The sequence below is a fragment of the Mesoplodon mirus genome (assembly GCF_964341445.2).
Source record: "Mesoplodon mirus genome assembly, chromosome: 12".
NCBI lineage: Eukaryota > Metazoa > Chordata > Mammalia > Artiodactyla > Ziphiidae > Mesoplodon > Mesoplodon mirus.
Window position 1 is genome coordinate 4030159 of NC_138988.1, and position 14325 is coordinate 4044483.

The following is a 14325-nucleotide window of genomic DNA, read 5'->3' on the forward strand; positions in this document are numbered from 1 at the left end:
GCATGCCAATCCTTTGGCGTGGCATACAAGGCCCTTCACGATTTGATTCTAGACACTTTTCCAGCTTTGTCTGCTACTTTCCCATAGAGCCCCAAGGCCCCAACCATACGGATGTGTTTTGTGGTTCTCTGAACCTGCCATGCTTTAAATGTCTCTGTTCCTTTGTACATACTCTTCTTTTTACCAAGAATGCCTTCTCCCTCCTACCTGCCTGGTGACTTCTTATTCATCTTCTATGACAGCCTTCAGTGCAGCTTCCTTTAGACTTTTGGCTTTGGGTTTTCATGGCCTTTGTACATTTTTTTGGCAGTGTGACCCTTATATCAATTTTGTAAGTCTGTTCTACCTGTTGAACATTGAGCTACTTGAGGGCAAGGCCTGTGTCTCAGTGATGGAAAAATGAAAGAGTGACAGTGAAAATTAGATATATGGAAAGGAGGGAGTGATGCTGTTCCCACACGGCTGGTTGTCCATCAGGAATCACATTTGGCTGCAGGAACAGAGATCTGAATAAAGGGGCTTAAAGAGATTAGGGGTTCATTCTCTCAGGTGAAACAAGTTTGGAGGCAGGTGGTTAAGTGCTGGTGTGTGGGTGCCGCAATGTCAGCAGGAGTCCGGGGTCTGTGCCTCTGCTTGGCCACCTTTAATGCATGGCTTCCCTCCTCAAGGTAACCTCATGGCTCCAGATGGCTGCCAGAGTTACAGCCATCTCATCCATTCCAGACAAGAAGAAAGAGAAGGGTAGTGAGTAAGGAAAAAGTGTTCTCTCCATGCAGACAGACTTCTTGAAAAGATATCCAGGATCCCACCCAACAGCTCCACCTGCATCTCATAGGCCAGAATGGAGTCACGTGGTCACCTCTAGCTGAATTTTGCAGAGATAATACATGGTAACAGAGAGAGGTTATTTGTGCATTTAATTTAAAATGATATTTCTTAAAAAAAAAAAAAACAGTTCAATCTGAAAAGACTTTTCTCCAAAGAAGATATAAAAGTGGAAAAGTGGCCAATAAACACGTGAAAAGGTGCTCAACATCATTAGTCATTAGGGAAGTGCAAATCAAAAGCACAATGAGGTACCACTTCACACCCTCTAGGATGGCACTAAAATCAAAAAGACATAATAACAAGTGTTGACAAGGACATGGAGAAATTTAAAACCTCATTCATTACAGGTTTTGTAAAAAGAACTGTAGAATGGTGCAGCTACTTTGGAAACCAGCCTGGTAGTTCCCGAAAATGTTAAACATTGAGTTATCATATGACCCAGCAATTCCATTCCTGGGTATCAACCCAAGAGAATGAAAGCATCCATTCACAGAAAAACTTGTACCTGAATGTTCCATCGTAAAAGCCAAAAAATGGAAACAACCAAAGTGTCCAAAAAATACTGAATGGATCAACAAATGGTGGTCTTTCCATATAATGAAGTATATGAGTGAAGTACTGATACATGCTGTAACTTGGATGAACCTCAAAAACATGATGGTAAAAGAAGCCAGTCACAAAAGACCACATAGTGTGTGATTCCATTTATATGAAATGTCCAGAACAGGCAGATCTACAGAGGCATACAGCAGACTAGTCGTTGCCTGGGGGGAAGAGGAATGGAAAGTGAGTGCTGATGGGCTTTTTGGGGGGGTGATAAAAATGTTCTAAAATTAGATAGTGGTGATGGTTGCACAACTGTGGCTATACTAAAAACCATTGTACACTTTAAAAAGGGTGAATTGTATGGTATGTGAATTACATCTCAATAAAGCTGTTTTAAAAACCAGCTTTTATCTGTTTGTAAGGCATATCTTCAAAATTAACCTCACAAGAAAGGAACTGGTAGGGGGTGGGGTGGGGTTCCTCAAACCAGTTAACATTTCAAGGATTGTATTCGGTCTTCACTTGAATCCTGGCTTTAAAACAGATTTGCCCTGTATGGTCAGGGTCAGATCCCTCTGGCTGGTTGCCCAGATGACCAAGATTCTGAGTGGTCTATTTGTTCTGTAGACTTATCATTTCAAAAACGAACCTATTTTTCTGAGTCTCCAAAGCTGAGGAATAGAGATGCCAGGGAGTCAGCAAATAGATGTAGAAAGCCAGTTTATCTGCAAACCAGCAGAATGTCTGAAGGGGTTGCTCTGTGGGGCTCTTGTTCCTAGAAGATTTTTTTGCTGATGGATGGGCAGTTCAGTTGGAAGCCCGTGAGGAAGTTGTGTTGTCTTTGGAAAGGTCTCTATGCCAAGAGTCTGCAGGCAGGCAACTCCTGACCAAGAGCTCTGTCTCTATAAGCCTTCGATTCCTCATCAGTGAAACCGGAAAGATAATATCCTTTTCACACCAGGGCAGCTGCACTGTAAATTCTGAGGGTGTGCACCAGGGGCGCAGTTCTGGAATGGCAAATTTGGGGTGGCTCCAGAGGACACAGTTTGAAGAGTGAAAGAATGAGGATTGTCTGGCAGGAGAAGAGGGCCATGGACGTCATGGGGAGTGGTTGTCAGGATGGAAGGTGGTAGAATTGAAGAATAGAAGGCTGCGGTAGCAGGAGTTGTCAGAAGTTCTAGATTTGAGGAGATGTGGTAAATGATATTAGTCATTGGATTAAAAAAATTCCTCCTCCTCCTCCTTTCCCATCCGCCCTTGGAGGTACATGTTGAATCCAGGCCCATCCTTGCATCGCAACCAGGAGCTTCCATCCACATCATCTTCCCCCAGAGGGAACCAATGAAACATCTTTTTGTTTTTGCAGGTTTTTATTGAGAGACCACAAGCAGATCTTCCACCCTCAGATCTCTGACTACAAAAGGTGCGATGGAACATTTTTCCCTTCCCCATCCTTTCCCTTGCTCCAGCCCGGGGTCCGTTTGGGGAACCTGCTCATCCCCAGGCCCCTCCCAAAGTGATTCACTAACGTGGTCTCTGACACGTCCCCGGGAAGGGAAGTGGGGTGACGGGGGGGCATCCCTTTGTGGGAGAGAGTGACCAATTATTTATCCTCCCGCATAGGATGCCCTGGCTCAATGACCTGTAAGGGCCATTTCAGCACTTCCATTCCATCTGTCCCCAAGGCCTCACCTTAGGTGAGAACTTTGGCTCTCATTCAGCTCTCAGGGTGTCTGCCTCCTCACAGCTGAAGGTCCTTCTTGTCTGAGATGGACAGTATTACCTAGCAGTATGCGTGCTCTAGGACCACGAATGACATCAAGACTAACCGAGAACTATACCAGCAATACACCGCCACGGCCCCCAAGCTGCTGGCCCGCATCTCCAGGCTGCTCATCGTCTGCCAGAGCGCAGGCATTTCTGTACCCAAGGGCATCAGAAACATCTTTGAGTTCACCTGGGAGGAGCTGATCACTGACCCCATGATCCCTACCCCTTCTGAGATCCTGGGCCTGGAGATCAGCATTGGAGCCCCGCCCATGGTGCTTATGGAACCGGCCCCTGTGCAGGCCCCTGTCCAGAAGAAGCCACCCCCGCCAGTGCTACCACTGCCGATGCTGCCCACTTCCACTGGGCCGGCCAAATTCTCCATGCACTCTCCCACCAACGGCCACCGGGGGCCATCCAGCCAGGAGACCCTGCACAGGTTCCAGAGGCAGGCTATCCGATACCTGCTGGCCGAGCTCCTCACCCTGAAGATGAAGGCCATGCTGGAGTCCGTGTCCAGTAAGTCAGCGAAGTCTGGCTTACTGGATCCTGGCTCATTTTTCTGGGCCTGGAAGGGTCTGGCCTGGGCATGTGTGTATGCGTCCACTGCACCCACCCCAGACAGGTCTACGAGAATGCACCGTGAAAAGGTGACAGCCAAGGGTCCGCTTTGCAACTCAGCTCCTTCCTGAGACCACCCCCAAGAATCATCCTTTCACCCCTCTCCGTTCTCCGTTTTGTCCTCCCATCCCTCCAGCTTTGCTGAGCCCAGATTGAGAGGCTGGCCATGGGAACAATGTGAGGTATTGAAAGGGGGAGTTTGTGGAAATGATGCTGAGGTAGAGAGAGGCAGCACCCAGGAGGAGGGGGTAAGTCGGGAGGGCCAGTTGGTGGGTAGCAAGACAGAGCCAAGCAGAGCCAGAACCAGGAGAGTCGTGAGAACCGGGGTCTGTCCACAGTGAGGGTGTCATCCCAAGATCAGGGACCCAGAGTTTCCTCAGTGAGGGAGCCTTCTGGATTCTGTGTTATTTTAAATACCAATAGCGTCAGTCCCCAGGCCTGTGGGTGGGAAGAGAGAAGGGCAAGGGGGCAGAGAGCAAAGTGCCACCTGACAGGTCTTGGGAGCTCGAGGCCCTCTCATTAGGAGCCCCCTCATACTTGCTCACCCTAGGAATAGATCACTCCCCCTTACTTCCTGGGCTGTTTATGGAGGTCCTTTTATAGAAGCATTAGCCCCATGCTGGAGGAAAATGAGTAGTTGCCTTTGATGATTCCTTTACTAGGTGCCAACCCCCTGGACATTACAAGGCGCTTCGTGGAGGCCAGCCAGCTCCTCCACCTCGGTGCCAAGGAGATGGCTCTCGACTACCTCATCAGCACCATCGGGAGAAGTGGTTGCAGTGTCGGACAGATGGGGAAAGGTGGGTACCTGAGCTTCAGCTCTTAGGCGAAAGGTCAAACAATACCAACAAGAGTGCAGTGGAAAGGTCAAGTCCCCAGCTTAAATATTTGACATTTCCAAGAGTTGAGGTGGATGTGAAGCAACAGGTATTCTCGAACACTGCAGGTGAATGTGTATATCGGTGCACTTCCTGTGGAGAACAGCTTGGTGGTGTCTGCAAGGTGGGAGATGCTCTAGCATCTTACAACCCAGCAGTTTCTCTGCTGGGTCGTTCCCTAGAGCTGTGATTCTCAAACTCTGCAGTGAAGGACCACTTTGTAAAATTTGCAGTCTCTTGTGTGTGGATCACCCCTCTTAAAAACATGATAACATCACAGCAACATCAAATTGTTAAGCAACATCAGATTGTTACATAGTCTTGTAAATGTTTATTCTCAGTTTTTGTACTCAGCTGGTCATGGTCTGGTGTGGATTCATACCAGTCCACAGACCACACTTGAGAGTTGCACTGCCCTAGACAAACTCACACACACATGCAAGAAGTCATACCAGAATGTTTACTGTAGAATTGTTTGGGATGGAAAAAAAATGGAAACGACCTAAATGTCCATCAACAGGAGAAAAATAAATTATAGTCTATTTAGATGATGGAAATAATGAGAAGTGAAAATGAATCAAGCACTGAAGCACACATATCAACAGAGATAAACTAAAAACATAGTGTTGAGCAAAAAAAAAAAACTATAGAAGGATACATTTGGTATAATACTATTTAAAGTTTAAAATAACAAAATTATAACATTGCTTATGGGTACATTATACAAAGTATAAGTACAAAAGCTGAATGGGAATAACAGATGCAGAGTTAGAGGAAGTGATCCCAGAAAGGGGAACATCTGGGATCTGGAAGACAGCAATTCAGTCATATCTGTACTGTTGTATCTCTTAAGCTTGGTGGATATACAGGTATACAGGCATTTTGAATGCCTGAAAGTCCTCACTGTTAGGAGGCTTCATGCGAAGCATAAAAAATTTATATCCCATAACCATTTGCCCTAACCTATAAAATCCATCCTTTTTAGTGTCTCTCCCTGTCCTCTGAATGTGTGTCAGGCTTCCCTTGGTGGTCAGAGGTTAAACACCTGATGATAATGTACATATACACAGGGGAAATAAATTGTATAGTAAAATTGCAGTGCTCGGGGAAAAAAAATGTGGGATTTCGTGAAGTCAATGAAAATGATGTTGGAGAGCTTCTGGGTGCCCACACGAAGCCACTCATTAGCAACGCGGTGGAGCAAAACTAGTTAACTGCTGAGGACAGGAGAGTCATCTAGGGTGACTATTCCGTGGAGAAAGGGCGACTTGGTTATCAAAGGGTTAACAGTAAAAATTTGGATATTTTTGCAAAAGGCAGACATGAAGGGACTCATGTTTTATTGCGGTCATATAGCCATTCAGGAGAAAAGGAAAATCACACCACCTGAAAAAAACAGTCATTTTTATTTCTTATAAGAATTAGTATATGCTTACGATATCAATGGATTTTTGTTAAATACAAGATAGAGAAGGTTATCTTGATAAACTCTGGTTTCCTTTTCTAACATAAAGTCCCAATCAAGCATCCTCCCACTATTTACCATGAAGTGGGTGGGGGGGGTCTCTGTTTTAAGGGAAGGTACTCTGCCCATTGTGTTCAGGATCAGCTGTGCTCTGATAACACAGGTCCTCTGATTATGCTCTGTTTGGTTGTCAGCAGACATGGAGTTCTGTGCCCTACACTCCATATAGGGCTCGGAGCTCCACCTCATTTGGGGGGCAGCTGCCTGATGGTCTGTTGTGTGGGTAGGCGAGTCCATGGGAGGGGTCCTGGTAGCCCCAGCCCAACCACCCACCCTCAAACCTGCGAGCGGCGCTCTCCTACCTGAACATTGTGTTCCCTCACCTTGAAAAGGATGTCGTCGTCCCCGTTAGCCCTCCACCTCACACGGTGTTTAAGCATCTTGGAAGGTCATAGGCTTTCACCTGTGATGCAGTGGCTTCCTGCATCTCTCGTGGCTTGTGGTTAACCTAGTGGAGGAGACTTTGCAGAGAGCCTCTCGGTGATGTGTTTGTCCGGCTGCATCAGCAGAGTGCTGAGCAAGCCTCTCCTCCATCACACTCCTCAGGAAATCTCTCTTACTTCTTGGCACATCTATTCCTGATGTTCCTCTCTTTAAACAAGCCAAGAGTTTGAAAAGAAAATCTAGATAACAAAATATAAATGAAGGAGCGATCCGTTTCTTTTGGAAAAGCATTCACCCTAGAAGAACTTGAATTAGATAGGTTTCCCAGGGCTTTAAAAAGAAGATTCAAACTCTTCTTGATCTGTTTTGCATGAATTTTGCTTTTCTGAACCATCTAACTGCTGAGGTAGACCCAAGTTGTCACTGAGTCTGGAGTGGTATTCCATTGCTAAGGTAGTATTTCCTCAGTAATAAAATTACTTCCTGTCTTTTCTCCTGTCCAATACCTACTAGTCCTGGCTTGTCTGGAAAGAAAACTGGACTGCTCCTTGATTTTTAGTTGATGGCAATATTATTAAGTAAAACAACAAAAAAGAAAACAGATAATCTTGCCATTTTTATGTGATAACTATTTTTCACTTTTGTAGTTCCCTTTGTGTTTCCTCCCTCTGGGGTGTGTGTGTGTGTTTGTTTGTTTGTTTCCTAAGAATACTGCAATTTTTCTATTTTTCAGTTTCCTTTACTTAACAGATACAGTCTTTTCCAACATGGCTATATACCTTTAACAATTGTCATTCTGAGTGAGTGTAGAGTCCTTCTAATGTTCATGTTCCATAATTAACTGAATGCTTAGGTTTCCAGGTTTCTTGTTATTAGTATAATATACATTGTAATACACAGCTTCATGCACATTACTTCTTATCACTGTTGTGTTGGTTATTAAGATTAATCTCCCAGCAGAGAGATTATTGGGCAGAGGGTCTCAACATGTATATAGTTCTTGCTAAATATTGCTTTCTTGATGCATTTTCTCTACACCAGCAGGGTTGACTGGTTTTATTCCAACTTTCCCAGCATTGGCTATTATTAGTTCTTTTCATGTGGTCCTAACTTCACCAGTGAAGGTGATTGTTTATGAGCTTGCATCGTGCAGGGTGCAGTCTCTGGGTATAGTTTTTGTCTACTTAGGAGGTCAGGTTTGCCATTTTCTTTATGAATCTGAATGAGCCGTGATGAATTGCTTAACATTTCCTAACAGTTTCATGCCCAGCTAGTGAAATGACTGTATTTGGGGGAGAATAAGTAAATGATTTGATGAGGTTTATAGAAGAATGATCAAGATTTTCCACAAGTAAAGGGGTGCTAAATTTTAATTCTTAAGTGGTCAGGTATCAAGTGATTTTACACAAGACAACGTGATTCTGCAAGAGACTAACCTATTGTTGAAGAAACCTCTGATTTCTGTGGCTTGGATAAGGGGAAACAGATAACTCTAAATTTCCTTCTAGCTTGCCCAGTGTTTATTCTCTTCACTTAGTGCAGCAGTTATATCTGCATTTATCCTTAGAGGAACGTCACCTGTGGTTGCTTTCTCTTCCTTGCTCCCTGCTCTGGTGTCATTTCATTCTTGAATTTTATTTAATTTATTTATTTTTTATACAGCAGGTTCTTATTAGTTATCTATTTTATACATATTAGTGTAAATATGTCAATCACAATCTCCCAATTCATCCCACCACCACCCGCCTCATTCTTGAGAGATATTGAGGGCGGGGAAGGGAGGACACCGTAGAAGAGAACTTTAAAGATTTCTCTTAATTACTCTGAGCCTTCTCCAGCATTAAAAAATCTTTTTCTTCCAGAAATTGGTTGTTTTGTAACAACAGGGCACTTTAGAATATCTGGTCTACCATACAACTAGGACAAAAACTTCATTATTTTACTTTTGATTAAAAAATTAAAATAAAAAAATTGAAAGCAGAATCCCATCTGTTCCACTCCAGATTCCTCCACAAACATCCCAGCCATGGGAGTGAACTCACCTTACCAGCTTGTCTACGAGTCCTCTACTGGCTGTCTGAGCTTTTCCCTCTCAACCGGAAGGGAAGTCAAGAAGAAAACAGGTAACAGTGATTCCCAGCAAGACATTTTGACCTATCTTTGGTGGTGGGGGTGGGATGGGGAGGGGGATAGAAGATTTCCTGTGTAGGTTGATGAGATGATTTGATTTGGTTTTCTGATAGGAAGGATATATAGCTGCCCTGGCTGGAGACCCAGCAGCTATTGACAGATTCTGTCCCATAAAAGGTGACATATCTCAACCCAGTCACTCCAGTTTGCAGTCTCATCCTTTGAATGTTTACAAGCGCTCCATTTCTGTTAATGTGGTTCCTCTCACCTGGGGCAACACCCCTAGCAAACCCACATCTTCCACCTCCTATGTTATCCCATACTCACCCCCTCTTCTCAGAGAGAGACCTGTGTTACCCATACTCATCCAGCAAGTGAGGGAACCAGTACCTGAATGGACGTATTTGGATACCAAGCCTAACCGTGTGTCCCCAACTGGGTCAGTTTATGTGGGCAGAAAACAGACATAGAGGCCATTCCTATTCTATTGCAGAAAACACAGAGCAGAGGAAAGGCTTAAAGGAAAGAACTGGTGGCAGGTGAGACCAAACAGGGTAGCAGTGACTGTGCAGCCAGAGCTTGGAGGAGAGATGAGTTGGGGCTGGAGAGGGTAGAGAAGGAACTTTCTCTCGTGGAACTTCCAGGGCCCCCCAGGCTGTGGTGGTAGAGTGTTGGGGTAGAGGAGGGCCTGTATTCGCAAAGTGGTGGTGGGAGGATCCACAGAAGTTTGGTATGCTCAAAGACTGTCCAGTGATTCCCACAGACACTGGAGGTAAGGCTAGAAGTTGAGAAGCTTGGATTTTATTCCTGAGCCCGCCTTGGATTGCTACGAGATTTGCCTTCTTCCAGGCCTCACTCTCCATATCAAGTTGATCCTGTAGCCTTTCAGTCAGTGAACAAATGTTTATTGAACAATTGCTAGTTGTCAGTCACTGTTCTTTTTTGTTTTTTGGTATGCGGGCCTCTCTCTGTTGTGGCCTTTCCTGTTGCGGAGCACAGGCTCCAGATGCGCAGGCTCAGTGGCCATGGCTCACGGGCCCAGCCGCTCCGCGGCATGTGGGATCTTCCCAGACCGAGGCATGAACCCATGTCCCCTGCATCGGCAGGCGGACTCTCAACCACTGCGCCACCAGGGAAGCCCCAGTCACTGTTCTGAATGCTGTGGGTACATGTGTGGATTCTAAGACAAGGAACACCTTCCCTGATGGAGGTGACATCCTCAGACTCTTGTTTCCCCTGTTCCTTTACCTCTCATGACACATTTTCTGTCACTGTGAGCATCACTTCCAGCATCCCTCTTTATATGCTCCTGGTTTATCATATTTCCTTCTGAGCTGACCCTAAATCAATGCAGTCACTTTGAGGGGAAACAAAGTATCCTCAGGACACCCAGTGATTTCATGATTTTTTTCTTCCTAATGACCTCAGGGGTGATGCCTTGGGTAAGGTTGTTCCAAAACAAAAGTTACATATGTCTATATTGATCTCTTTGTCTATGTGGCTGTTTTCCTCTGCCACCGGAGGATGTGATTACCCCATGATGTTGCATCATTCTCACTAGGATGTTCAACGCTGCTGCATTTCTTATAGGTTCCTGATATTGTTTAGAAATTATTCTCACACATGCGTGCTAGGATGGGTGGTTAACCTTCCCTAATAGTTTATAAGTAACCGTGTGTCCTAGCTTGCCCAGGAAAGTCCCAGTTTATGCTGTTGTCCTGGTGTAACTATTAATTATACCCACTTTCACTCCAAAGTACCCTAGCTTAAAGAACATATTGTAGAGTCGTTGTGGTTTTAAGTCACTTTGGGTTTGGGACCTCTGCTATCTGTTCCATGTACACGTGCTGTCACACCTTGCCAGCTGGCCCCCTTTGCAGTTCTAGGGTCATGCAGACTTGGAGCAGACAGGCTCCAGGAGTTGGACCTACTCCCTGAACAGACAACAGCTATTTCTGGAGCATAGCCCAACTTGACAGGCAGAGAATTGAGAGAAATCTGTCAACAATGGTTCCTGGTTGTCACATTTGGGGACCCAAAGCAACTAGGGGCAGGCCAGAAATGGATGCTCAGGCCAGCAGATGTTCCAGGAGGTCAGCCAGCAGGTAGGTGGGCCTCAGGGTCAAGTCTCTGGTCTCATGGCTGGAGGAGTCAGGAAAGGGACCAGGAACCACTGAAGGTGACAGATACCAGACATGGTACCGAAGCACCAACCAGAAACCTCAAGGCTTGGCTGACAGTGAGAAAGACTCCATTCTGAGGCCTTCAGGGCTCAGTTGGAGTCTAAGCAATGCCCCTGGGCTGAAGACACATTTTATTTTTGAGTCCAAGGTGAAGATGAGCCTGCATATATCAAGGGAGAGCATGTGGCTCCAGCTGAGTAGGCAGCAGAGGCTCAGAAGCAGGCAGGACCTGAATAGATGCTTCTGGAAATTCAGCCATGGATGATCACCTCCACAATTTTATGTCATCATATCCTCATACCACCTAAGACTTGCCATGGGGGATAACTGTGAAAATAACAGAAATAAGCACAAAACATTGCCACCACAGATTTAAGCAGGCAGAAGAAAGAATCAGCTCGAAGACAGGACAATGGAAATTATTGAGTCTGAAGAACAGAAAGAAAAAAGATTGAAGAAAAATGAACAGAGCCTAAGGGAACTGTGGGACACCATCAAGTGGCATATGCATGTGGGAGTCCCAGAAGAGGAAGAGAGATCAAAAGAGGCAGAGAGAATATTTAAAGAAATAATGGCTGAAATTTTCCCAAATTTGATGTAAGACATGAATATAAATGTCAGAGAAGCTCAGCAGACTCCCAGAAAGGTGAACTCAGAGAAACCCACACCAAGACACATTAATCATCAAACTTTCAAAACACAAAGACAAAAAGAGAATCTTGAAAGCAGTAAGAGAGAAGTGAATGCTCACATACAATGAATTTCAATAAGATCATTAGCAGGTTTCTCATCAGAATTTGGAGGATACAAGGTACAGGGCAAATATATTCAAAATGCTTAAAGAAAAAACCTGTCAGCTAAGAATCAATCCTGAATTCAGGAAGACTGTGCTTCAAAACTGAGCAAGACATTAAGACATACAAAACCTGAGGCAGTTCATGACAACTAAATCTGTGCTGCAGGAAGTGCTCAAGGGAGTCCTGCAAGGTGAAATGAAAGGACACTAGACAGAACCACAAAGCTATATGGAGAAAAAAAGACCTCAATAAAGGTAATACATAGGAAATAATAAAAGCTAGTATTATTGTAACGGCAATTTGTAACTGCACTTTTTGTTTTTCTACATGATTTAAGAGACTAATATATTTAAAGAAAAAAATTAGTGTAAAAGCCAGTATTACTGTTAACTTTGGTTTGTAGCTCCAAATCTTAGTTTCTACATAATTTGAAAGATTAATACATTTAAAAGAATTGTTAATTTATGTTTTGCGACATACAATATAAAAAGATGTAATTTTTAGGACATTAACAATGGACAGTGATGGGGATGATGCTGTAAAGGAGGAGAGTTTTTGTACGTTATTGAAGTTAAGCTGGTAAAATTCAAATTAGAGTGTTATAACCTTAGTATGTTAAATGTAATCCCCATGGTAACCACAAAGAAAATAACTACAATATACAGAAAAGGAAATGAGAAATTTTAAAATTTCACTACAAAAAATTAAAACAAATGAAGACAGTAATGCAGGATATGAAGAACAAAAAGCTCTAATAAGGCATATAGAAAATAAAAAGCACAGTAACAGAAGCAAGTCCCTCCTTATCAGTAATTCCTTTAAATGTGAATTGGTTAAATTTTCTAATCAAAAGACAGAGATTGGGAGAATGAATAGAAACTCATGATCCAACTATACACTATAAGAGACTCACTTGAGATCCAGAGACACAAGTGGGTTTGAATGTGAAAATATGGAAAAAGATACTCCATGCAAATAGTAACCAAAGGAGAGCAGGGGTGACTATACTAATATCAGATAGAATAGACTTTAAATTTAAAAAGATTACAAGAGACAAAGAAGGACATTCTATAATAATAAAATTTCAATACAGTAAGAAGATACAACAGTTATAAACATTTATGCACCTAATGACAGGCCGTCAAGATATATGAAGCAAAACCTGACCGGTTGAAGAAAAATAGTTCTGCAGTAATAGTGGGAGACATCAATAACCCACTCACAATAAGGGATAGAGTAACAGACAGAAGTAAGAAAATAAAAAACAACACAATAAATCAACTAGATCTAACAGACACATGCAGAACACAAACAAAACAACAAAAACAGTACACATTCTTTTCAAGTGTACATGGGACATTTCTAGGATAGGTCATATATTAGGCCACAAATTAAGTCTCAGTAGATTAAAAGAAATAGATTTCATTCAAAGTATCTTATCTTACCACAATGGGATGAAGTTAGAAGTCAGTAACAGAAGGAAAACTGGAACGTTTACAAAATTGTGGAAATTAAATAACACACACTTAATCAATGGATCAAAGAGGAAATTACAAGGAAAACTAGAAAATACTAGAGACAGATGAAAATGAAAACAGCGGGCCTCCCTGGTGGCGCAGTGGTTGAGAGTCCGCCTGCCGATGCAGGGGACACAGGTTCGTGCCCTGGTCCGGGAGGATCCCACATGCCGCAGAGCGGCTGGGCCCATGAGCCATGGCCGCTGAGCCTGTGCGTCCGGAGCCTGTGCTCCGCAATGGGAGAGGCCACAATGGTGAGAGGCCCGCGTACCGCAAAAAACAAAAACAAACAAACAAAAAAATACTCAGCAAGCTAGGAATAGAAGGAGACTACCTCCACATAATAAAAGTCATATGTACAGAAAACATATTCAATAGTCAAAGATTGATAGCTTTTCCTCTAAGATCAGGAACAAGGCAAGGATGTCTGCTCTCACCACTTGTATTCAACATAGTACTAGAAGTTCTAACCAGAGCAATTTGGCAAGAAAAATAAATAAAGAGCATCTAAATTGGAAAATAAGAGGTAAAATGATCTCTGTTCACAAATGATATGATCTTGTATGTAGAAAATCCTAAAGCTTCTACCAAAAAAAAACTTTCAGAATTAATTAATGAAGTTATCAAAGGAGCAGGATACAGTCAAAATGCAAAAGTGTTGCATTTCTATACACTAACAATGAACAATCTGAAAAGGAAATTATAAAAACAATTCCATTTACAATAGCACTAAAAAGAATAACATGCAGCACTTAGGAATTAACTTAACCAAAGAGGCAAAAGACCTATACAATGAAAACTATAAAGCCTTGCTGAAAGAAACTAAAGACATAAATACATGAAAACACATTCCACGTTCACGGATTGGGAGACTTAATATGTCAGTGCTACCCAAAGTGATCTAAGATTTAGTGCAATTCCTATTACCCAATGACATTTTTCCAGAAATAGAACAACCCATCCTAAAATTCATATGGAATCTCAAAGGATCCCTGAATAGCCAAAACAATCTTGAAAAAGAACAAAACTGGAGGACTCACACTTCATAATTTCAAAACTTACTACAAAACTACAGTCATCAGAACAGTGTGGTATTGGCATAATGATAGACATATAGACCAATGGAATAGAGTAGAAATCCCAGAAGTA

The 14325-nt window shown here is 43.1% G+C and overlaps 1 protein-coding gene across 1 annotated transcript in view; it reads left to right on the top strand.

Moving 5' to 3' along the window:
* Positions 1 to 1071: 1071 nt before the first annotated feature.
* LOC309813828 (uncharacterized protein C3orf20) overlaps positions 1072 to 14325 on the top strand; it is a gene marked incomplete at both ends in the record, with an annotated part of 33406 nt that continues 20152 nt past the window's right edge. Inside the window, 5 exons of the mRNA XM_082638952.1 lie at positions 1072 to 1076; positions 2741 to 2797; positions 3179 to 3660; positions 4425 to 4562; positions 8553 to 8672. Of these exons, the coding sequence (XP_082495078.1) occupies positions 1072 to 1076; positions 2741 to 2797; positions 3179 to 3660; positions 4425 to 4562; positions 8553 to 8672 (802 nt within the window). The remainder of the gene's footprint in view (positions 1077 to 2740; positions 2798 to 3178; positions 3661 to 4424; positions 4563 to 8552; positions 8673 to 14325) is intronic.